The 26,463-nt window shown below is 43.1% G+C and overlaps 1 protein-coding gene and 1 long non-coding RNA gene across 2 annotated transcripts in view; both read right to left on the bottom strand.

Moving 5' to 3' along the window:
* The window catches only part of LOC134884584 (solute carrier family 2, facilitated glucose transporter member 9-like), a 150,124-nt gene extending 124,459 nt beyond the window's left edge, over positions 1–25,665 (bottom strand). Inside the window, exons 1-4 of the mRNA XM_063913000.1 lie at positions 25,580–25,665; positions 20,290–20,388; positions 18,362–18,522; positions 15,662–15,786 (exon numbers count right to left, since the gene is read on the bottom strand). Of these exons, the coding sequence (XP_063769070.1) occupies positions 15,662–15,786; positions 18,362–18,522; positions 20,290–20,388; positions 25,580–25,603 (409 nt within the window). The 5' untranslated portion in view covers positions 25,604–25,665. The remainder of the gene's footprint in view (positions 1–15,661; positions 15,787–18,361; positions 18,523–20,289; positions 20,389–25,579) is intronic.
* On the bottom strand, positions 2,201–2,908 carry LOC134884600 (uncharacterized). Its single transcript, XR_010168748.1, has 3 exons — positions 2,845–2,908; positions 2,653–2,771; positions 2,201–2,424 (listed from the first exon to the last, which is right to left on the bottom strand). It is a non-coding gene; the product is annotated as an uncharacterized LOC134884600 (long non-coding RNA).
* Positions 25,666–26,463: the final 798 nt, after the last annotated feature.

Below are 26,463 nucleotides of genomic sequence, written 5' to 3'. Positions count from 1 at the left end.
ACAATAGCCTATCACGTTACCTCCGAACTCCGTAACTACTAGACCTTTGATTTTTCTTTCTCTGGCTTTAACAAATTGATCGGCTAATCCTGGGATCCTATAAGGAAATCACTCCTTCCTCCAGAACCAGTTCCAGTCCCACACTCGACTCCTCATAAAAAAACCTTGCAAAAATAGAATGTCCTGAAAAAAAATGTTTGTCAGCGGGAAAGAGAGAAAAGAGAAATAGAACAAAACAACTCTTGTCCATAGCAAATCAATTACAATGACTGGTCTTTCTGTGATCCTTTAGCTCGCGCAGGTAGTGTTCAACAGTGCCACCTCTCAGTCTTTACGGAACAGACTCTCTGGTGATACTTTTGCAATCTCACTACATTTACGAGTTTCTTCCGGACTACCGACTTTCCTGCAATGGGAATTGTGGACCCAAGTCTCTCTCTCGGCTACTTTCACTGGGATAGTGCTGTCAACAAAACTTGGTATGGTCCTTCCCACCTGTCTATTAGGCAACCTGAGCGTAAGAACAATCACACAGTCTCTTGGTTCACAATCAAGACAGTTAGTATTTAGCATACCAGCAATCAACAGTTTCAAGTTCTTTTGTCAAGTTCTCAAATGCTGGCTCATCTCGATAAAGTACTGTACTGTCACCTCATTGGTGTATTTCTGATCATTGTGCGGATCAATCATGACATGAGATTGTCTTCCAAAAAAACCCAAAAAGACACAAATACCAAAACAAAAACAAATTTCGAAGAGGGTGATTTGTTAAGTGAAGATCTGGGAGTGGTTCCGATGCTACATAATACTAGTGGCAGTATCTATGATCACAATAGTCCAATTTCAAGCTTTGCTCCTACTTCTAGGGGTACCATTATCTACACACAAATTTCTGCGCAATTTTTCTTTGCGGTAAACACAGCAGCATCCGTGGCGGCAGGAAATGCCTCTACCCAGTTTGAGAAAACATCAGTGCACACCAATACATAACAATAATTCCTAAAGGGTGTTAACTGTACGAAGTCGCTGTGTGTTTGCAATGTAGAGTATCATGGGCATAACTCAAAAAAAAAAAGAAAAAAACATCTCTAGAGGAGAGAAAGAAGGAGAAAATGAAAAAGAAAAATGTCAGGTTTGCCATTCACCAACAGGCATATCAGTGTCTATACAAAATTTCCCTTCACCAGTATTCTCATCCTTCCTCCACCCTTTGTGCATGACAAGGCACACTGCAGTAATACTGGTGTTATCGTGCTGGTGAGATATACTGGGTTCGGGCAGAACTCTGAAGGACCAATTAGGCATGTAGTGTTTGAACTGTAATTGGGTCCATGTATTGTACCACCCTGTGTGAACGCAAAAGATGAAGAGGAAACTGTGGAGAAACAGAATAGAGGTTGGTGACAGATGAGTTTGTAGAGGTGGAGAAAATTTTATAAAAATTTGACAACTGGATTGGGCACTACGGAGAAGTGATTCTCTACTTGTTCTACTCCCCTTTAAAAAAAAAATTCTGTGTTTGTCGTATGTCACCATATATTGCTGTGCTCGCTGCACGTATTGCGACTCATATGTGTGGAGTCTGTATGTTCTCTCTATGTAAGATTTTTGACTTCGACAGAAGCCTGATCAGTAGCTAGATGGGAGACCACTAGGGAGTATTGGGTGCTGTAATTTTATCTTCTTGCCAATTACAAAAAGCAGAAGTGCTGGAGCAACCTTTGACTCTTACCACTTATTCTATCTACCCAACTTATTCTTCCAGGTCACACTATACCTATATGCAGCAAATAACTCATACCAGGAGATTTCACTTAACAGAAGGCACTACCTAATGGACAATATTTGAGTCTCAATTATTAAGATTATTGCCTCTGTTCACATCTTCGGAATATCTATTGTTTTAATACTTTCACCTCAGGTGCTTCCTAATGAATACATAAGTTTGCATTCTCAACTGCAATTATCTTTAAAAAAAATCATAACACTGGATGTAGGGGTGATATTTTATTATGTGTATTTTTCTGTGTACAAACAGAATTTTTATTATAGCAAGCGTGCCCCAACTAGAGTCTTTCTTTTTTGTCTTCCCTTATAAAACTGTGGATTTGTATAGAAAGACAGACAGAAGGACAAATTTTCACTTTAATATAGTAGATATATATATATATATATATATATAGTCTTGGAAGATCCTGCACTCTCATCAAAAATAATAACGACGGCGGGTGCTCCTAATGACCTGAGAGGCCACCAATATACCACAACAACCACCTAGGTGGAAGGTGCACTCACGCCCAGAAATTAGTCTCTGAAGTCACTTGTAAATTCAGTATATTTTTATTCGGGTTCACTGTTGATGCCGTATTTCATCGACGTTTCGGTCCTTATGCGGACCTTTATCAAGATTGGCACTTAAATCACCTATACAATCAGAAACAGTTACAATTAATATGTATAAGAACCCAGATTTATTCAACACCAACACCACCAGTGCCTCCCAGGCCCTGAAGACTGTCACAAAAACCAGAAAACGTATTAAAAAGCTGTTTTTTTATATATGTAAAAAAGAGATACTTGGAAATAATCCACGTGTGATGAAAGAGACACCTCCACCGTTAGGACTATCTGTTTAGATAGGCAAATGATTACCTGGACGGCAAGCCAGATCACTCAGATGTGTGGAATGGCCTTCAAAGTTGGCAACATGCCTGATCACATAATGAAGTTAAAAAGCCTATAACGTAGGGGAAGCTGCAAGGCGTAGTCACCTATTAGATAAATAACAGAGTAACTACACCATAAGAAAATACACTAACAACGTCATTTTGGAAAAGATCATACCTAGTTACATGTAGAAATAGCTCATGGCAGCTTGTGGGCTCTGTACATGTGTCAGACACTCAGTCTGTAAGGAGGCACAACAGGAAAAAATAATCACCAACCGTAATCATGTGTCAGAAGGGAGCTGCAGGAGAACCATACTCACTGCTCAAGTGTCCAGAGCCAAATGGAAGCTGCATAAAGTTCAGCCTCAGCTGAGCACTATTTAAGGATCAACCACAGGAAGTGCCAATTAGGGAGATTAGTATAAACCCAGTCTCTCATTAACTGATCACCTCTCAGATAACTAACTCAGACCAACTGGGAAAAACGTTACAGGGTTCACAGGACAGGCAGTGGCTATCGCTAACGCACGGCTACTTAAATGAGTGTATTTTAACGATTTAGAAGGGCAACTGCCGGAGACGCGTCTTTTGCGTTCCACCGACCGGAACACCATGCGTTCCATTCCGCGGAAGTGGCGCTGGCCGGAAGTCTCTGCGTTCCACTCGCGGAAAGAACCGTAATTAGGCTTATCCACTGGCTAATGTTTAAAGGAGGTGTACAACCTAGAGGGGGGTGTTCTCAGAGAATGAACACTCCCCCAGGTGGAATCATCAATGTACAGGTTCACTCATAGCTCACAGGGACTCGGAGGTATACCGGAGGTCTCCTCACGTATAATCCTGGATTAACCTATGTGTAGCCTGTCAATCACCACAGAAGAAAAAGAGTGCAAATGTAAATAATGATCCATAATATGAAATGTCAAAAATGTCAAAAATGACATAAGAGGGCACCAGATCAAATGACCACAACTCACCCTACGCATACAAACTAACATATATCTGATCAACAAAGGCAAATTGAATACTGATGTGAGTGTAATATCTTTATAGTAATACATTGGTATAATGTAGTAAAAGATTTTAAATAATAAAAGGGAATAGTGGGTGGTGTGGTCATTGAAATTGGTGGACCCTCGTGACTAGTATAGGACCTGGGAAGGCTCCGGGAAACAACAGAAAAATATATATAAAAAACATAAGCAAGGACGTATAAATAACTGTCCTTACTTTCTTAATCTCTATACATAAAAAGAACATACAAAAATGAAAAAAATAAAACATAGAACATAGAACATATAAAACACAAATTGAAACCCAGCCTGTATGTGCTGATTGTATCACAGTGCCCTATGTCCCTGAAACATACAAAGTGTGTTCCAAGGTATCCAATCAACTATGGCAAAATAAAATTCTAAAGAAAAATATTAAGGGGGTTGGCCTCATTGAGGCCCTTTGGTGACACTGTATTGAGTTTGTGTATCCAAAAGCTTTCCTTCTGTTTAAGTAACAAGGTGCGATCGCCTCCACTAACAGGTGGCGGCACCCAGTCAATCAGCTGACACTTCAGGGCAGATACTTGATGTCTAACTGACAAAAAGTGCCGTGCTACCGGTTTGTCAGAAAAGCCAACATTGAGGGCCGTGTGTATGGATGACCGATGGTTTGCCATCCTGTCGCGAAAGGGACGCGCGGTTAGTCCGACATAACATAACCCACATGGGCACTTCAGAAGGTAGACGACATGATCCAGTCGACAGTGGAGATGATATCTGATGAAGATTTTTTTCCCTGTGTGTGGGTGATACAAAAAAGGACCAGTGATCATAGATCTGCACGTTGTGCACCCCCCGCAGGAAAAACTGCCAGGTTTGGCTTGCATAAGCTGGATTTGAGATGTGTTCTGTTCAGGGAAAATCGTGGGTCTCATTAGTAATTGCTTTAGGTTGGCCCCTCGTTTGTATGCAACCATAGGAGCAGGTGTTTTAAGAAAAGGCAAACTGTTGTCGGTGGCTATTATTGGCCAATGTTTCCGTAGGGCCTTTCTGGTTGCACTTGTGGAACCATCATACTGAGTGGAACAAATCATCCGATTGTTACGAATGGGGTTTTTAACCTGTTGTCCATGAAAAATGCTGTTCGCTTTATTGAGACAGCGAGTAAGTACACTGCTAGTGTACCCTCGCTCCAGAAAGCGAGAAGTGATCTCGTTACATTGTTGATCTTTGAGTGCTGCGTTGCGTTGAAGTGTCAGCTGATTGACTGGGTGCCGCCACCTGTTAGTGGAGACGATCGCACCTTGTTACTTAAACAGAAGGAAAGCCTTAATATTTTTCTTTAGAATTTTATTTTGCCATAGTTGATTGGATACCTTGGAACACACTTTGTATGTTTCAGGGACATAGGGCACTGTGATACAATCAGCACATACAGGCTGGGTTTCGATTTGTGTTTTATATGTTCTATGTTTTATTTTTTTCATTTTTGTATGTTCTTTTTATGTATAGAGATTAAGAAAGTAAGGACAGTTATTTATACGTCCTTGCTTATGTTTTTTATATATATTTTTCTGTTGTTTCCCGGAGCCTTCCCAGGTCCTATACTAGTCACGAGGGTCCACCAATTTCAATGACCACACCACCCACTATTCCCTTTTATTATTTAAAATCTTTTACTACATTATACCAATGTATTACTATAAAGATATTACACTCACATCAGTATTCAATTTGCCTTTGTTGATCAGATATATGTTAGTTTGTATGCGTAGGGTGAGTTGTGGTCATTTGATCTGGTGCCCTCTTATGTCATTTTTGACATTTTTGACATTTCATATTATGGATCATTATTTACATTTGCACTCTTTTTCTTCTGTGGTGATTGACAGGCTACACATAGGTTAATCCAGGATTATACGTGAGGAGACCTCCGGTATACCTCCGAGTCCCTGTGAGCTATGAGTGAACCTGTACATTGATGATTCCACCTGGGGGAGTGTTCATTCTCTGAGAACACCCCCCTCTAGGTTGTACACCTCCTTTAAACATTAGCCAGTGGATAAGCCTAATTACGGTTCTTTCCGCGAGTGGAACGCAGAGACTTCCGGCCAGCGCCACTTCCGCGGAATGGAACGCATGGTGTTCCGGTCGGTGGAACGCAAAAGACGCGTCTCCGGCAGTTGCCCTTCTAAATCGTTAAAATACACTCATTTAAGTAGCCGTGCGTTAGCGATAGCCACTGCCTGTCCTGTGAACCCTGTAACGTTTTTCCCAGTTGGTCTGAGTTAGTTATCTGAGAGGTGATCAGTTAATGAGAGACTGGGTTTATACTAATCTCCCTAATTGGCACTTCCTGTGGTTGATCCTTAAATAGTGCTCAGCTGAGGCTGAACTTTATGCAGCTTCCATTTGGCTCTGGACACTTGAGCAGTGAGTATGGTTCTCCTGCAGCTCCCTTCTGACACATGATTACGGTTGGTGATTATTTTTTCCTGTTGTGCCTCCTTACAGACTGAGTGTCTGACACATGTACAGAGCCCACAAGCTGCCATGAGCTATTTCTACATGTAACTAGGTATGATCTTTTCCAAAATGACGTTGTTAGTGTATTTTCTTATGGTGTAGTTACTCTGTTATTTATCTAATAGGTGACTACGCCTTGCAGCTTCCCCTACGTTATAGGCTTTTTAACTTCATTATGTGATCAGGCATGTTGCCAACTTTGAAGGCCATTCCACACATCTGAGTGATCTGGCTTGCCGTCCAGGTAATCATTTGCCTATCTAAACAGATAGTCCTAACGGTGGAGGTGTCTCTTTCATCACACGTGGATTATTTCCAAGTATCTCTTTTTTACATATATAAAAAAACAGCTTTTTAATACGTTTTCTGGTTTTTGTGACAGTCTTCAGGGCCTGGGAGGCACTGGTGGTGTTGGTGTTGAATAAATCTGGGTTCTTATACATATTAATTGTAACTGTTTCTGATTGTATAGGTGATTTAAGTGCCAATCTTGATAAAGGTCCGCATAAGGACCGAAACGTCGATGAAATACGGCATCAACAGTGAACCCGAATAAAAATATACTGAATTTACAAGTGACTTCAGAGACTAATTTCTGGGCGTGAGTGCACCTTCCACCTAGGTGGTTGTTGTGGTATATATATATATATATATATATAAGGAAAATGAAGAACAAGCGCCTGATGGTGCAGTAATTTTAGATTTTGATTTCTGTCACGACAACAATCATATAGGTATTAAGCGTACCAGATGAGGAAATTTTAGCATGCACATCAAAAACTGTTGTCTTCTGTCTATTGCTCACAGCCTGGGGAGTCGGAAAACTTCCAAGATGACAACACGTCACGGGGAGTCTTTAGTCATCCAAAGCTCAGAGTGTAATAGAGTCAGCTCACAGCACAGGAGTTCTAAACATAAGCAAAAAATGCGCCTCTCATAGTGCAATATTGTTGTTGCAATACCGGACCATAAACCAATTTTATAGGTAATGAGTGTACCAGAAAGTAGAAGTATAACAGCACGTCACAGGTGGTCTTTATCCTCCAAAACTCAATATGCGATTGGATCTAAAGTTTAAAGATACAAAATACACTCCTCATAGTGCAGTAAGACCTAATGTGTTGCTGTTTCCAGTATTAATCAATCTCCTATATATTAGCCCAAGTCTGTGACTCTGTGCTAGGCCGTAACGCTGGGTGGAGTCACAGGCCTGTCTGGGGCGGAGCCACCTGCTACTGACCAGTGGCTAGAGCACAGGGAACCAGCATTGGACGGACACTCCACTGAGCACGGTACCACACACCCTTCCCTTGCTTTCCCCACCACAGACATATAGATTGGTAAATGCTCAATTAGCTTAGTGATATCATTCAGGTGCTCGAAAGGAAGGGGTATTTCTGAGCAAGAAAAAAAGCAATTGGTTTCCCCAGCACCCTGAATGATAACAGTAACCAGATATAAATCCCACATGATAATAGAATTCAGAGATCTTCGTTACACATATTTGCGCAAATGTGTGGTTAAGCCCCAAAGCCGCATCAAGGCCTCTCTGTATATTTGGGGTCCCTAGCGCTATATCTAGGTGCAGGGTGTGGCACCCCAAAACACCAGAATGAGCCAGAAAGCCCAGCGTGGCATACCAGTGTAAAAAACTATAGTGTTAATAAATTAGTATTTAGGAAGCCGAAGCTATAGAGAGGGTGATACAAACATGAAATGTAATTAAAATAGAGAAATAGTGTTAGAAAATTAATAAGTGAAAGTGTTAATAGAATGTAAAGGTATGCCACACTAAAGCCATCCAGCTCAGCCAGTCCAGAGGCACCACACCTTACACCTCCATTACCCCAATCTGGGTCTAAATTTAACCAGCAAGGAGCCACATGATAATGGCTCCTTACTAAAATATGTCTAAGCTAAGAGCTACCTACCTTGGAGCAACCCCATAATGCTCCATGTGGCATGTCAGGGCCTGCACCTCCTCCTAATGCAGGAACCTCTCTGCCTCTCACAACAGACATATAGATTGGTAAATGCTCAATTAGCTTAGTGATATCATTCAGGTGCTCGAAAGGAAGGGGTATTTCTGAGCAAGAAAAAAAGCAATTGGTTTCCCCAGCACCCTGAATGATAACAGTAACCAGATATAAATCCCACATGATAATAGAATTCAGAGATCTTCGTTACACATATTTGCGCAAATGTGTGGTTAAGCCCCAAAGCCGCATCAAGGCCTCTCTGTATATTTGGGGTCCCTAGCGCTATATCTAGGTGCAGGGTGTGGCACCCCAAAACACCAGAATGAGCCAGAAAGCCCAGCGTGGCATACCAGTGTAAAAAACTATAGTGTTAATAAATTAGTATTTAGGAAGCCGAAGCTATAGAGAGGGTGATACAAACATGAAATGTAATTAAAATAGAGAAATAGTGTTAGAAAATTAATAAGTGAAAGTGTTAATAGAATGTAAAGGTATGCCACACTAAAGCCATCCAGCTCAGCCAGTCCAGAGGCACCACACCTTACACCTCCATTACCCCAATCTGGGTCTAAATTTAACCAGCAAGGAGCCACATGATAATGGCTCCTTACTAAAATATGTCTAAGCTAAGAGCTACCTACCTTGGAGCAACCCCATAATGCTCCATGTGGCATGTCAGGGCCTGCACCTCCTCCTAATGCAGGAACCTCTCTGCCTCTCACAACAGACATATAGATTGGTGAATGCTCAATTAGCTTAGTGATATCATTCAGGTGCTCGAAAGGAAGGGGTATTTCTGAGCAAGAAAAAAAGCAATTGGTTTCCCCAGCACCCTGAATGATAACAGTAACTGGTTACTGTTATCATTCAGGGTGCTGGGGAAACCAATTGCTTTTTTTCCCCACCACAAACAGACACTAACCCACTACACGCACACTCCGCTAACCCCCCTCCCTAGCTCCCACCTGCAGCTTCTCATCGGCCGCAGCACGGGACACACCCGCACCCCCCACCCCGACCCAACACACGCAGCCTCCACTTACCCCCCTTCCCAGCTCTCACCTCTAACATGAAGCAGGAGACGGCACCCGCAACTACCAGCGCTGCCGGACTCCAACACCCTCCCTCTCCAGCAACCTCCTCCACTATCTCTGCTCCCGCCACACGCAAACCCCATGCACCCAGAGCCGCAGCACGGGACACACCCGCACCACCCACCCCGACCCAACACACGCAGCCTCCACTTACTTAAAGTGTTTGGGAGCCACCTATCCTGGTGCCTCCCTGTCAGATAGGGGAACGTATGGGGAGCGGGGGACGGCCGCGGCCGGGTACTAGCAATGCCCCTTAAAACCCCATTGAAAAATCACACAGGGACGTGCTTTCAACCTATGAAAGCACGTCCCCTGTCAGTCAGGCCACAGTGATTGCCCAGCGGATCCGTCACTGGATCCGCTGTCAATCACTGTTGTGGGTGCGGCGGAGGTGCGACGGTCGGCGTGGGTGCTGGCGCCGTGGGTGCGCTCGGCGTGGGTGCGGACAGCGGGGGTACGGACGCCGGGGGTGCAACCAACGGGGCTGCGGGCGGCGTGGTTGCGGGGGTGCGGCCAGCGTCAGTGCGGCCGCAGGTGCAGAGTTGGAGCAGCAGAGCGGTAACCCATTTTAAAAATGGCGTTCCCCGTCATTTTTGAAATTGAGGATGGCCGCCGTGAGCCAATCACGGCTCGCCGCGTTTAACCAACATCAAAACCAACAGTCCACCACAATACATTTGACAACTACTATTCTACACCTTAACCTTTATATAGGGGTTACGGGGGCGTAGCCCCTTACGACGGTGTGAAGAGCGCCCGCAGGGCGCGATGAATCACCTAGTTAATAATATGCGTACCGCGTCAAAAGAATATTCAGGCATAATACAAGATCTTTTTCGGAACAGGTGTTATACGTCACTGCTAGTGAGCACTCTCATTCCATGGTCCAAACCAGTAGTAATATAAATAATGGTTTTAATTCTCGTATCAAAGATATATAAAAAGAACAATAATCAGAATACAAATAAAAAATAAAAATGGCTTATCTGAACAAAAAAAAGGAGGGGGGAGTTTTTGAACGACAGTCCAGGAATCTGTCCACAATGAGTGCCTTAATCTGGAGGTAGTCAGGAAAGTCCTCAACAGTTTTTTAGTGTTATTTTGGACGTACATAACACTAGTTTATTTAGGAATGAGCATGAAATCATTCTTGTGTGTGTTTTCTATGAGCTCCTTGTCAGATATACCAACTTTAGTTCACTTGTGTCGACAGGCGTGAGTGTTCTGTCATAAACACCTATGGGGTTCACTGTCTGCATCATCGACGCATGTGGGTACTTGATACAACAGGTCGGTAGTGGTATGCTTGTAAAAAGTAAATACTATATGGGAGGCACAGTAGTATGTGGGTGACCCTGTCGGCACCAACTGTTATCACCGGGGGTAAATGGACATGCTGTATCTGACTATACAGTTGTAGGATACTTCCCTCGGACCGCTTGGGGTCGCAAGAAGGTAATTTTGCCTGGTTACTACTCCCTGCTGTCGACAAATACTTGGGTTTTCTGTCGACTATGATGTTTCCTGGTAGATCCACAACTGGGGCTTTTCAGTACATGGTCATACACGTTCAGAACACATTAATGTCACTGGGGACCAGAAGGCTCCGGACAATCCGCTTATATGTATGTTTTATATATATATATATATATATATATATATTTAGGATATGTGTGTATACGTGTATTTCAATATGTAAATTCATATTATGATTTATAATGAGTACTGAAGTAATAGTATTCCTTCTCATGTGCTGGTCGCTCTGTTGATAAAGCTCTAGGTCGGCCGTGACTCACACCCTCTCCAGGATTCCGAATGTTTATTCTTTTCCCGCCACGGATAGAATATTGTGAAAGTCAACGCCTGGTCGACACGGGGCCCTGTCTCAAAGGATCGTATACAGGAAAGCTAAGTGATATTATTTTTCTATGCTGTGGGCTTATTTGCATTACATACACATGAGGGAGTGTTTGTATTCGGTAAGACATCAGATAGATTTACCCTAAAGAGAGAGGGGAGGTTCCTTATGTTGGTTCTTCTCTATAACTTTGCGGCAGGCTGCCGTACGTATACAGGTAGTGTGGCTGGGGGAATGCTGAGGCTGACTCCGAGTTACTGGAGTTTTTCCCTGGGACGATGTACCGCTGTTTGGGGGGATGCCTTAGTTCAGTCAATCTCAGTGGATGTTCCTGGTGAGTCTAACTTCGGGAGTTAGATTCCCTCACAACGGTTGGTGACGCATTCTTTTGGGGGATGCAGTCATTTTAATCGGTTAGATACAGTTTTTGTTTTTCCCTTTCTGTACAGCCTGTGGAAGGTGAAAAGGTAGGGTTCTGCAGCCTTGGTAGGTTCGCAGAGGAGGATGTCGCAGAGTCTATATGGCGTGACCCCGCTCCGGTGTGGACTCAGTTACTTCTTTCAGTTAGTCCGGGAATGTTACTTGTGGTATACAGAGGGGGACATTCTGGTGTTACAGATCTTTCCCCTCCTTGATTTTATAATGGATATTGCTGTTTCCCCTCTGGAAGGGGAGGTAGTATGCAACGCCATACCAGAGGTGCGTCAGGTTCAGGGCCTTGTCCGCCTGTCCCGGTTGTATAAAAAAAAAAAAAAGTTTGCATGCGTTGTTCTGCGCATTCAGATTACCTGGAGGGATAGCCAGGATTGTCTTTGACATTTCACTGGAGTGATGGTAGTATGGTGGTTTTCTTTCAATTGTAAGAGCTATTGTTATTCTGTACTGAGATGTTCGCCTGCTTGAGGCGAGGTCAAGAAACAAGTGGTGCAAATCGTGGTTTCTCTCTGACTGTTCTTCAACACAGGAAAGGGCTGTTGTTCCCAACGCCGCAGATGTCGGAGGTAGTATCAGGGTAAATGCTGAACGGTTGAGGTTCTGTGTTTTCCTGCGGAAAGAGAGCTGAGGATCCTGAGTCGGATCAGATTTGCAGTGACACTCCAGCAATATGTTCCGTTGAGGATGAAGTTGGGTGCAGCCTAAGAGGCCTTTTCGATGAGCAGGTTGAATGCAAGAGTGGTTTCCATGGGACCTGTTGGGAATGTGGTCCGGGTCTCACCGGCACATGCACCGGGATATAATTCTAATGGCCAGGATATCACTCCTGGGGTGTCTGCTCAGTTCTCACCTCCTAGAGGGACGAAGGTTCGGGATCCAGGATTAGATCCTGGTGTCCATGTTTGCAGATCTCCGAATCTGGGGAGCAGTCCTTACAGGGGTAGTATTTCCAGAAGGAAAGGTCAAGCTGAGAAGCTGGTCTACGATAAGCTTTCTTGAATTAAGAGCTGTTTTCAACGAACATATTCTTCGTGATCTGCCCGTGTTAATTCTGTCGGTCCACTTGACAGCAGTGGCGTAAGTAAGTCGCTAGGGCGGCACAAGGTGCAAAGCGGCAATGGCAGAAGCTGAAATAGTTTTCCGCTGGGTGAAAAGACTGGTATACGTTATATTAGCGGTCTTCGTTCCAGACGTAAACGATGGAGCAATAGATTTCCTCTGCAGACGTGCTCTCCATCCGGGAGTAGTACTGTCGTCATTCGAGAAGTTTCACAGAAGTGACAAGTCTTTGTGGAGTGCCTCAATTCGACATGTTGGCGTCTCGCCTCAACGAGAGACCTCAGGAATATGGTTCCAGGTCAAGGGACACTCAAGCTATAGCAGTGGACGCCCTCGTGACACCTTAGGTGTTTTCAGTTGGTCTATGGGTCCTCTCCGTTTTCACTCTGCTGAAGGTGATAAATGTGGGAAGAACAGAGGTTCCGGCGATCCTCATTGTTCCGGTCTAGCCAAGGAGGGCTTTGTTTGCAGTTCTTCAAGATTTATTCATAGAAGATCCCTGGCCTCTTCATCTACGGGAGGAACTGTTACAACAAGATCCGGGCGTGTAATAGGACTTACCGCGGCTGCGTTTGACGGCGTGGCGGTTGAACGCCATATCCTAGTCCGAATGGGTATTTCCAGTGAGGTCATTTCCACACTTTTTCAGGCTAGAAAAGAAGTAACGACAAAGCTTTACCACTGTATTTGGCGTAAATATGTGTCTTGGTGTGTACCTAAGAAGGTTCCTACGGAAGACTTTCAGCTGAGTTGTTCTTCTCCATTCTTTGCAAGCAGGTGTGGATGCAGGCCTACAGTTGGGCTCCATTTCAGGGCAGTTGTGGCCTTATAAATTTTCTTTAAAAAAAAAAAAAAAAGCCACCTTTCCGGAAGTTTGGACTTTTGTGAAAGGAGTACTGCACATACAACCTCCATTTGTGGCCCATTGGCACAGTGGGATCTTGACGTGGTGTTGCGTTTCTTGTGTCTCACTGCTTGGAACCCTTATTAAAGGTTGTGTTAAAAATTCTCTCTTGGAGGGTGGTCATGCTTTTGATTTTTGGGCGACCGCGAGGCGGTTGTAGGATGTAGCGGCTTTGTCTCACAAGAGCCCCTGTTTGATCTTCCAAGTGGATAGAATGGAGACCTCGGATGGTAGTTCTGCAGAGGAGGTTTTTCGGTGTTATCAAAAACCTGCCTATGTTGATGCCTCTGGTAACTTCAGCATTGGCTGATTCAAAGTCTCGATGTTGTCAGGGTTTTGAACATTTATGTACCCAATTGGAGTTCGGTTTGGGGTAACAGAGGCTCTGTTTGTCCGGTATGTTCCCAGCGTGTTTGGGGGCGCCTGCGTTTCTGCAGTCTGTTACACGCAGGATCTGTGCTACGATTTAGCGTGCTAGTTCTACGACTGGAGTGCAGTGACCGAAGTCGGGGGAGACCCATTCTACCAGGTAGATGGGCTCGTCTTGGGCGGATGCCCGAGGTGTCTTGGCGGGTTACATTTGCCAAGCGGCTACTTGGTCGGGTTTCAAACACCTTTGCTAAGCTCTACCAGTGTGATACTCTGGCTGAGGGGGACCTCCTGTTTGCTCAATCGGTGCTGCAGAGTCGTCCGCACTCTCCCGCCCGTTCTGGAGCGTAAGAGAAAATAGGATTTTAGTACCTACCGGTAAATCCTTTTCTCCTAGTCCGTAGAGGATGCTGGGCGTCCGTCCCAGTGCGTACTGTGTCTGCAGTTATTGATTTTGGTTGCACTTTGTGGTTATTCTTCTCTGTCAGGCTATTGCTGACGTTGTTCATGCCTTGGCATGTGGTTTCTTATTATTGGTTGGGTTGACACACAGGTTGTGTTACATATTCTCTCAGCATATGGCTGTATGTTTTTCATACCGTGGTCTGGTATTCTGTTGAAGGCCATGTCTTGCGGTATGTTCGTGGTGTGAGCTGGTATAACACTCACTGTGTTTAAATTATAAATTCTTTCCTCGAAATGTCCGTCTCTCCTGGGCACAGTTTTCTAACTGAGGTCTGGAGGAGGGGCATAGAGGGAGGAGCCAGTTCACACCCAGTTTAAGTCTTTATAGTGTGCCCAAGCTCCTGCGGATCCGTCTATACCCCATGGTCCTTTTGGAGTCCCCAGCATCCTCTACGGACTAGGAGAAAAGGATTTACCAGTAGGTACTAAAATCCTATTATCAGTTATCGGACAACATATTCTTATGATCTCTATTAACGTCTGATAAGTTTTAAAATTGCTTATTAACAAATTGGTACTAATACAGACACCAGGTCATGATACGTTCTTTCAAACTTGGATCATGGTGCCATACACTTGTATTCAGATTGTCCCGCATCTGTGCGGTCTTGCCACCTTGTGTGCAATCCTGAATCTGCTCCGCAGTCCTATAGATATCATTTGCTGGGTTTTTTTTATGTACAACACCATAGGACTGTGGAATTTTAGGACAATCAGATGAGAAAGTGATTCCCTAGACAACAATCTGATACATATAAACATCACAATTAAGAAGAAATTTCCTTATGTCATTTTAGAGAAATACAGATTGTATTAATCTGTACTAATTGCCTTCTGATAAATATATGTACTTGGGATAGCAAGAAGGTAGACGTCAGCTTTTAATGTTAATTTTATTTCATTGCAATTTTTACCCTTTTGTCTCATTATTTGAAGAACATTTGGTACTTTCCTACTGTATTATTCTGAGCTGCATGTCCCTTGTGAATAATTGTACAGTAGTTTTTATAAAACAATACAAATTAGGTAATGGATAATGTTACATTATAATCCTGTATGGCTATACATACCCATTTTTCTTGTAGCAATTAAAAAAAATAAAGTAATAATATTAAAATATGATTATTTACTATAACAGCTTATTACTGTAATTAGTTTCATTGAATTAATTTGCACAGGATTATGGTGACTCCCATTGAATAGCATGGGGAGCTATGTTTTAGTTGTGTATCCATATTCCATAGGTTTAGAAAACATGCTATAGCGAGTAAATTCTATATATGATCTTATATATATCATATTATTTACCTAATGTGATGCCATAGAGGAATCGTCCAACCAAAATCATCTCATGGGATCCCACGATCTTGCTTAACCCAAGAAATAGACTGGCCGTAACGCCCAATAAGTGAGTGAATATATGAGATCGCCTCCTGAGGAAAGAGAGAATGAATGTTGTAAGGGGTCAGAAGGACACTCAGAGTTTGTAAAGGTTAGATGTAATCTTGGCTTTTTATCAGATGTATAATATAGTAAAGGGCAGTACTGACGGGAGAGATGTGTGCTGAGCGGTCTTAACACAGACCGCTTAGCACACATCTCTCCCCCCGCTCAGCACAGCGCGATGTGCTGAACGAGGGGGAGGACGGACGGGGGGGGGGGGGGGGGGGCGCTCACTTCACACAGTGGTGAAGTGAGCGGCCCGCTAGATTGAGCCTGCAATCCGGCTCAATCTAGCACCGGCGATAGCGATGTGCGGGGCCGCGCAACGCTACCGCTAGGGGGCATACACACGACAGATCTGTGCTTAAAATATAAGCAATCTAGTCAGATTGCTTAGATTTTAAACACGGATCTCTCGATGTGTACCCCCCTTAAGACATAGAGGCCGATGTTCTAAGCCTTGTACGTATGTTCAACACCTGTCGAAATCCGACAGGTCAGTATTCAGTCCCATGACCAAACCCGACAGGTTTGGCCCATTCTCGACACTGCCAATCCGACTTTTTTTAAAGTCGGATTGACATTGTTGGATACAGGGCTAAAACCTGTCAGGTTGGGCCGCACTTATGACAATACACGCGGCTCGGCATCTGATGCCGCCGTTCCGCGTGTATTCCGACAGGCTTCCGACAAAAAAAACGGGGCCCTAATGAATAGGTCGGAACCCCTTCCGACCTAAATCTGTCAGAAGCTGCCGTCTTTCCGACAAGACGGCAGCTTCCGACACTTATTGAATACACCCATTGGAGGGAGATAAAGTGGAGAGACATAGGCCCTCAATCCGAGTTGTTCGCTCGCAAGCGGATTTTAGCAGATTTGCTCATGCTAAGCCGCAGCCTACTGGGAGTGAATCTTAGCATCTTAAAATTGCGAACGATGTATTCGCAATATTGCGATTACACACCTCGTAGCAGTTTCTGAGTAGCTCCAGACTTACTCGGCATCTGCGATCAGTTCAGTGCTTGTCGTTCCTGGTTTGACGTCACAAACACACCCAGCGTTCGCCCAGACACTCCCCCGTTTCTCCGGCCACTCCTGCGTTTTTTCCGGAAACGGTAGCGTTTTTTCCCACACGCCCATAAAACGGCCTGTTTCCGCCCAGTAACACCCATTTCCTGTCAATCACATTACGATCGCCAGAATGATGAAAAAGCCGTGAGTAAAAATCCTAACTGCATAGCAAATTTACTTGGCGCAGTCGCAGTGCGGACATTGCGCATTAAGCGGAAAATCGCTGCGATGCGAAGATTTTTACCAAGCGAACAACTCGGAATGAGGGCCATAAGTTCCAGCTAATTAGCTCCTTACTGCCATGTGTTTTTAAAATGAAAGTTAGGAGTATCTCTCTCCACTTTACCACTGACTGAGAGTACCCTGCACTTCCTTATGTCCGCAACTTACATGACTAAATCTATTTTTTTTTCCCCGGGACGGGATGTTTCAATAAAAAAAAATGCAGTAAAACCTCAGAAAACTGCAGGATCCCCATATGTTTTAAAAAAGTTCCGCAGGGTAAATCGTAGAGTGAAACCTTCCGGAATATGTGCCCGCTTTGGGCAACTACTCCACTTTCCAAGGCTTGATACATCTCCCCTTAGTATCAAAGAATTTCAGTTAACCACTTGCTTCACATGGTCGCACCAGATGCGACCATACCAGCAAGTGTCTTCAGGGCCAGATTAACAATGGGGCGAATGGAGCTTCAGCTCCAGACCATCACATAAAAATAGGCCCATCATCATGACAGCATGATCATCACTAGCCACCAGCTGGCTACATGGTATGCCATAAATCATAACTATTAAGATTGCATTTCAGATTTTTCTCACAAAATTATGCATTTTCTTATATTTTTACATATTTCGGGAGACATTGGAGCTGATAGTGTAGGGGTTTATACTCCCACATGTCTCTGGCCACACCCACACTGCACTGATCACACCTCCCCCATTTCTCACAATAGGCCTTTGAATATTTTCAGCTCCAGGCCCATGTGGCCCTTAATCCGGCCCTGAGTGTCTTATCTGACCTGGGCGCACAGGGTGCAACTAGTCAGATAAACAGTGTTAGCAGCTGCAGGGAAGGGAAACTTCCCTCCGGCCACTGCTCTCAGAGGAATCGTAAGCTCCCTCTGCCTCCCTGAACTCTCCCCTCAGTGTTGCCGTGCTGCCGATCATTGCTGGGGAAGTGTAAACCAACCTCCCCTACCCTGTGTAAATGCAGCTGTGTGGAGTGTAAAAAGTAATGCCACGATGGTCGTGATGTTACCAATGTCCCAATGTTTTGATGTTCCCGACCGATGTTCAGATGTTTGGGGGGGGGAAAGATTTTTTTTTTTTAAATTCCCCCCAAAAAATGTTTTTCTTTTTTTTTTTTAACTAAAATCATTTTGGATAAAGTTAAATTCATGTTCTTCACCTAATTCACTTATAAAAATCCCTGACAATTTCGGAGCGGTTTTTGAGGGGAAAAATCGTCAGTTAAGTGGTTAACTAATGTACTCACTTTCCAAACTTTCTTGTCAGGTACCCGGCAACCGATGATCCTAAAAGTCCTCCAATGCTAAACACTGAAACAACTGTGGACCAGAGAAGAGTAAGCGTTGCCTCGGGGACAGGTGATCCATACCTTCCTATCCAGGTCTGGTTGATGAAGTCTTTGACAAACTGCAGAGGACATGCATTGAGGTGTTGTGGGAATATACAGAGAGAAAAGGAATGTATCCAATGGCAATTTTGTTATATATATTTCACCACTTTGGTAGAATAAGAGATATGCATTGAAGGACTGCGTTGTATGTACAGTATACAAACATAAATGTGGATGGCTTTAGTGAATGGACTGTTAATGCAATTATATGCCCGTATTCTATGTTGTACGCATTGTACTGACAAATTTCAGAGTGTAGTTGTTACCAGGCTCTGTAGTTTTATTTTCACTGCAGAATAATGAAAAGCCATTTACTGACCAAATTATAGTACAGCCCTGCCCATGCTACGCAGTATTTACCCCACCTGACAGTGTTTTATACGTTGGATTTGTCCAGGTCAATAATGTCTCTTACTAATGCTACTGTAGATAGTATAATAGAGTCCCCAGTAGGGAAGCCATTCCCAGGATTGCAGATGTTTTTGAGTCTCAAAAATACCCACGATTACAAACATTAAATCCTGGGTATTACAGGATGCAAAACACACTGTGGACTGGGCCCAGGGGCAGTGGGATAATAACTTCTTAGTTCCGGATGTATTATCCGGCCCTCTCAAGCTTTCCAAGCTGCCCATAGAATAAATAGAGTTCCAGGATGCAGTCACTGATCCTTCCTACCAGTTCTATATAAATGATTAGTGCAGTAAGGACCTCATGCAGCAAGGATTGTAATTTCTGCTAAAAAGCAGTTGCTTCGATCATATGGTTGCCGTCCCGATATAGAGAAAAAATGCCTATTACAACGCAATATGCAGGTTGATCGCAAAACCATAGGCAATTACTGGAACATCGAATATTTTTCCTATCTGTGCCAGGCAAGGTTGTGCACAATTCTTGTAACACGAGAGACTGGAAGTGGTCATTGCTGATGTCAGAGGCCCTCCTTAGAAACGCCTGGGCACACCTAGAAAGCGGCAGGTTTCCGCTCAGAAACACTGGCGTCCTGTCAGTCAAACAGCGGCTGCAAAGCGATCACGATCTGTATGCAATTTCTATCACTACTTTTGCTCATGTGTGCACAATGCGAATGCTGCGCATGCACAGTTGTTCAATAATCGGCCGGATTGTGATTTGCAACTTTTGCAATCCAACTTGAGTTAGGCCCTATGTTCTCAGTATAAATTATTAACTGATATCATTCCATGACAGTCGCTTCTCATTATTTAATGAAGATTTGCAATTGGTCAGAGCAGGAAAGAAGATGAGCATTTTATTTTTTAAAGAGAAACAGATATTTGTACTTAATAAAATGTAATTAGTACTTTTATTTGTATTGGTGTCTGTATTCAATTGTACATGGTATAAGTGACTTTAGTTTTTATTAATTATAATGTCCAGACATGACACAGACAGACTTGTGTATATGACACTTCATTAATTATACTGTGTACAATTTACAGAAATTCCTGGGATTTTAGCATTTACTGACACTTTCAAGTACATCTCTAGAAGTAAACTCAGCACATAAACTTTAGTTTTCCCCTGGCATAAAATTGGTACATAAGGCATGTGAGCAAGCTGGTGCATCTTCAGATTTTTTTTTCCGGTCACATACATCCTACTCTATATTATGTCCATTTCAGGGGTATTCAATTAGCCCTGATACTTTTTCTCCCCAAAAAAACAGGTGCGGTTTTTGAACAGTGGTCATTATCAGGCTGTATAGAATAGAACCCTTGCAATTTGCTAAATGTTACCAATTGTAGAAGAAAGATTACACTTACGAAGGATGATGAGCTGATTACTGATACATGATAGCCGAACGGCAATCCATTACAAAGGCCTAGCGCAATAATTAATGGAAGCAGCCTCCAATGGTGGACCTGGGAGAATACAAACAAAAATATTTAATCATAATCTAGTAAATTAAATGGACAATAGACCTACTATACTGGCAGTTTCTTCCTATATGAAAAGGTAATAAAGGTATTTTACTAACCCCTAACCTCTCTACTTGTATAAATATGCCAGCCTAATTGTCTCATGCAGGGGTGGCTTCTACCTTATAGAGAGAGAGAGAAGGGCTGCCCAGCTGTTATTCATTTAGGGGGCAGATATTACATCCATTGCGCATGCACTAACAGTCTAACAGGGAATGGGAAGGTAGGGACAACTTCTAGGGACTGCAGTGACTGCAGCTCTTAAAAGCCAGGTATCACTGGCATACTCAATGAAGAAATGGCCTATCATTGGAAGCACTTTATGTTAATGGAAGGCTGGACTGGCAGTCCTCAGGGCCATTGAGCGCTGGGTCTGGTCCGGGTACTTATCAATCACACAATCAGTGTGATTTCCCCCGCCCCCCCCCCCCCACCCTCCTACACACACACACACAAACACACACACACACACACACACACACACACACACACACACACAGCAGTAGTCTCCCCATCACTACTGCAGCCCAGCACACTGCAACTTAGCACATCAGCTTGTGCTGGCTTGGGCAAGAGGCTGCTGCCACTGTTGACAAATAAAAGGCGCAGTGGCCAGCACAGGCCCCTCCTACAAGCCCGGGTTTAAATACCCACTCTCTGCATCACTGGCACAGTCACAGGGAGGAAAACTCCTGATTTACAGTCCAGCATGTAACTAGCAGAGAGCGCTTCCAATGGGAAACCTGCCAGCTGCCAGTGCACAGACTAGGAGACTGTGAGCTATGGTGAATGTTACTGGAGGGGCTACAACTCCTAGATAAAACCCACGCTGGTCTCATGTATAACAAAGTTCTCACCAATATTCTACTTTATGGAACTGCCACAATAAAAATGTTCTGCTTTTGCAAGGCAATGTTCAGCGAGGATGGTTCGAAAAGAACTGTAGTCCATGTAGAATTGTGCATAAGCACAAGTACAGCGGTTGTCGGACAGATCTTATGCACCAGGGATATGGTACTTATAATGATGACTTTGAAATAAAAAGTGCAGATAATGTCAGTCCAGCTGCCGAGATGCCTACAGTTCTGCTTATGTATGAATATTTGCATTTAGGTCTGTGCACAAAATAATGGTACTGGGGCGTGGCCCCTTCCTGGTGTACATTCCTATGGTGTGTGACATGCACTTCAAGGGGCGTGTTCTTGGCATTATGGTGGCGGGGGACTAGTTACCCCACTCCAGCACCCTAGGGCCCTTACAGAAACAGGAAGCAGTTAAGCAGAGAGGGAACATTTATTGTATAGTTAAGCTTAATATGGTCACTTTTGCTACATATAACCTCTCCTTGACACCACAAAATGTAATTTGTGGATTATGAGATTGAATGATATAATGAAATTGTGAAATCTAAGACGTTGTTGTGAACAGTAATTTACCAGAACAGACAGGTGGGGAGAGCTGTGACAGTATTTTGCTCCTAATGGAGCCATATTGTTTAGACATGGACATGACAAGGAGGTTATTAATTTATTTATTTATTTTTAATACCAATAGATAGCCTATTCTGCTGTGCTGTACAATTAGAAAAAAACAAACCACTAGGTCTATTTATCAATCAGTGAAATGCCTTAACTCAATTTAATAAACTGGAAAAAGATTAGGTTTTCAATGCCTTGATTGTTTCTCCTGAAAAGTTGTGCATATTATCTGTGTATAACCAGGTTCCTCCAAGTGTCTGCACAACACCAGTAAGGAGAACCAGCAAAAACATCTCTGAATTATTAATGAACATATGCTAAGTTATCACGGCGCACTGTACCACAGTGGAAACTACTAAGCAGAAAGAGCTCTTGCCGCACCAGTAATCTAGTTAGCGGCAATAGCGTACACTGCCACAGTGTAAGCTTTTATCTACGTAACATTTTTCACACATTCATCTTTCACCCCTAACACATAGTAGCTGCTCACACTTATCTAACACTCTTTAACACTTCACTTGCTATCTCTGTGGTTTGGTTGGGCTGGCTAGGGGTGCAAAAGGGATGCGGTCAATTTACCAACAATCAAAATCCTGATGGTCAAAATCCCGCCAACCAAAGACTGACGGTCAAAATCCCGACATGGTCAAAAAAAATATTGACATTTAAAATACCAACAAGGTCAAAATACCGACATTTAAAATGTCAACAGGTCAAAAAGTCGACATGAGTTTTTCATTGAAACCAACTTGTTCATACTTTACCATCCAAGTGGATATGAAGAGGGAATATAATAGTGTGCCGAGCGCAGCGAGGCACCGTGCCCATAGCGCTCGCCATGCCAGGGGACGCGGTCCATCTATACAGTGTCCATGTCAACCTATGTCGACTTACACACCAAAAAATAATTAAAAACTTGTGTCGACTTTTTGACCTGTCCACAGTTTAAATGTCGGTATTTTGACCTTGTCTGTATTTTAAATGTTGGGATTTTTACCTTGTCAGTATTTTGACTGTCGGCCAATTGTTGTTGGTATTTTGACTGTCAGGATTTTGATTGTAGGTGTTTCATACTGATATCGTGCAAAATGGATTGTATTCCAATTTCAATTAGTAATGTCTGAATAGTGCATCTTCATTCTTTCTCTTTGTTTGTGGCACTAAAAGTCCCATTAGGTAGCACCTCTCATTACATGTAGTTAGGGTGTGCAGTCTAGGGTTCCCTCCTTATATACACTGTCCAATGAAGAAAAATTTCTTAAATGTATAGTATATATCTTTATATCTGCAAAAAGTGTTGACTAAATACTGCTTTTCACGTTGCTGATACCTTTCTATTCCAGGCCTTCCTCCTCTGTGCATGTTAGTGGTCACCCATGGTTTGATTGCTTTATTACTATGTAGGGATGGCCATCAAAGGATTAATCATCAATGGTATCATGGAGCTTTATATTTATGGCATGAAATCATTGGAGAACCATTGATTGTTTGGACCATTGATGAACATCCCTGCTGTGGGACATGGCAGTCCAATCAGACAAAGAAGGTGATGGCCAAGAAGGGCTAAGTGGCGAGTCAATCAGGGAAGAAGGCAGTGCTAAGCGATGTACCGGCGGCAGGGCTAATTCCCATGCCTCCTGAGCTGAGGAAAAAAAATATTGCTTGACCTGTGTTGAACTATCAGACCTCCCCCATCAATGGCCATCTCTACTTCTATGGTACCAATGATGCAAGTAATTAATTCAACATTAAGGGAAAGTAACCTCCGGTTTGCCTTCTTCTCTGACCAGGAAATCATGTTTAGCATAGGAGACAGGATTTATATGGATCCCACAGATATCTAGATATGCCACTGGAAAGAGCTTTTCTCACAAGCTTACAGAACGATCTAGAATAGCAGATATGGGGGATCATTCCGAGTTGATCGCTAGCTGCATTTGTTCGCAGCGCAGCGATCAGGTAAAAAAACCGGCAGTTCAGCGCATGCGTATGCGGCACAATGCACGGGCACAACGAACGATGTAGTTTTGCACAGGGTCTAGCGATGCATTTCAGTAGCACTGCTTGCCGCAGAGTGATTAACATAAAGTGGGCGTTTCTGGGTGGCAACTGACCGTTTTCAGAGAGTGTGTGGAAAAACGCAGGCGTGCCAGGAAAAACGCAGGCATGGCTGGGCGAACACTGGGCGGGTTTGTGACGTCAAATCCGGAACTGAAAAGGCTGAAGTGATCGCAAGCGCTGAGTAGGTTTTGAGCTACTCTAAAACTACACAAAAAAATCTTGTAGCCGCCATGCGATACAACTGTTTGCACTTCTGCTAAGCTAAAATACACTCCCAGTGGGCGGCGGCATAGCGTTTACATGGCTGCTAAAAACTGCTAGCGAGCGATCAACTCGGAATGACCCCCATGGTTTTGTTTACACGTGGTTACAGGCAAAGTTGTGGAACAGTGCACTGCGCTTGACCTTTATGAAACAATTTCTTCATTAAGTAGAACTCAGAAGACAAATATTTCTCTGCTTAAAGTAAATTATATGATCAATGTGTTTCTACAAGTTATTGTCACCTCACGTAAAGGGTGACTTAACCTTAAATACAAATTATAACAAGAACTTTGAGATGTTTGACAATGTATTTATAATTGTTATGCTGCCAAGAGCTAGCAATTGGAATCTTGGAGAGGGGTATGGGTCATTAGGTCGACAAGATGTAGGTCGACAGTCATTAGGTCGACCACTATTGGTCGACATGGTCATTAGGCCGACATGTGGTTTTTTACTTTTTTTGGTGTCGTTTTCTTCGTAAAGTGACGGGGAACCCCAATTAGTGCACTGTGTCCCCTAGCATGCAAGGTGCTTCGCTGCGCTTGGCACAGGTTACCATTCCCAATTGTAGTCCACGTGGATCGTAAAGTATGAAAAAGTTCAGAAAATGAAAAAAAAATGAAAAAATCATGTCAACCTTTTTCCATGTCTTCCATGTTCATGTCGACCTAATGACCATGTTGACCTAGTGCATGTCGACCAAAAGTGGTCCGCCTAATGACTGTCGACCTAAGTCATGTTGACCTAATGACCGTAAGCCCTTGGAGACATACAACAAAAAAAGCTAGAGCAGTATTATATGAAAGAGCTGCATAAATGTTTCTTATAAATTATTCATTTTTGGTTTACCAAATGTCTCCGTATTGAACATTCTGCAACTCTTATCAGCTCGATCACACTGACTGCAGTATTCTCAGGTATGGTTATACCAGACACACAATGGGTATATGTTATAGGGTGCAATTTCTGTGAACTGGCGTGATCACTGTGAATCTGCTGCCTTAATTGTGCTGGAAATCATATTCTATTACATATACCCTAATGAGTGATTTGGTCATGAAGTTTGGATGTTTCAACTAAATTGTTCCAACATTCTGTTCTTGACAGAAAATCACAGTTAATCTGGTTGAAAAACAGGAAATTCAAAAATGCAAATATAATGACCCCATGTCTAATAAAATCAAGAGAGTAGTACTGTGCGCCTAGGTACTGGACAAGGAATTATTTTGTTAAGCCTCCTTTATTTAAAAAATAATAATTTGTCAATAAAAAAAGCAAATGTCTTAAAATATTGATGAAAATATCCGCACACATATAGGTGGTGTACGTACCAGTTCCAAGAGAAGCCCGGCCATGTCATGAGTTAATTGAAGACAGAAAGGTCCTGTAACGTGGGTAACGTTATCTGTACTAGTAATGTCACCATAGGACTCAACAGAGCAGAGCAAAAGGTCATCTTTGTTTTGTGGTGTTTGATTTGGATTGGACAAAATGAGCCGACTATGAGGCAATGATAATGCAATATGAGAAACCACTAGCATGAGGACATGAACTTGTACATAACAGATACTGTAGTATAAAACAATTACTCATACATTAGGTGTACACATGTCTTCTTCAACTAAATATACATGCACAGCATCCTTAGAGGGATATTTATCATAGGTGGCAGCGGGGCACTGACAAATATTGGGGCAGTTGTATTAAGCCTGAAGAAGGGATAAAGAAGTGATAAGCGCAAGGTGATAAAGTACTAGCCAATCGTCATTGTTCAAGTCCGTAAAGATTGGCTGGTGCGTTATCACCTTGCGCTTATCACCAGTTTATCACTTCTTTATCCCTTCTCCATGTTAATACATCTGCCACATAATTGCTTATCACCGCATACTGCAGCAATTAGAAATGATTTTTCTGTGCTATTTAACAAACACATTGCGAATACTCTGGCTAAGAGGTAAGTAGTAAGTGATAGCTATCACCAGTGCTATTTTTCAGTGGGAACAAACAGGAATGCACAGGAATGACAATCAGGAAGTTCTTTTTAAGAATGAAGTCACCCGTAATTACATTCCTGGACCTTACTCTGGACAGTGCAGTAATCAGAAAATTTCACCGGAGTCCTGAACTGACCTATTCCTGGATCTGGAGGTTTTGTTATATAACTGTTCAGCAATGTTAGTTTACAAGTCCCTTCAGAGTCTGCAGCCCAGGAACA

Source organism: Pseudophryne corroboree, chromosome 1 (assembly GCF_028390025.1).
Source record: "Pseudophryne corroboree isolate aPseCor3 chromosome 1, aPseCor3.hap2, whole genome shotgun sequence".
In the NCBI taxonomy this organism is placed as follows: Eukaryota; Metazoa; Chordata; class Amphibia; order Anura; family Myobatrachidae; genus Pseudophryne; species Pseudophryne corroboree.
This window is presented reverse-complemented; position numbering and strand designations above follow the sequence as displayed.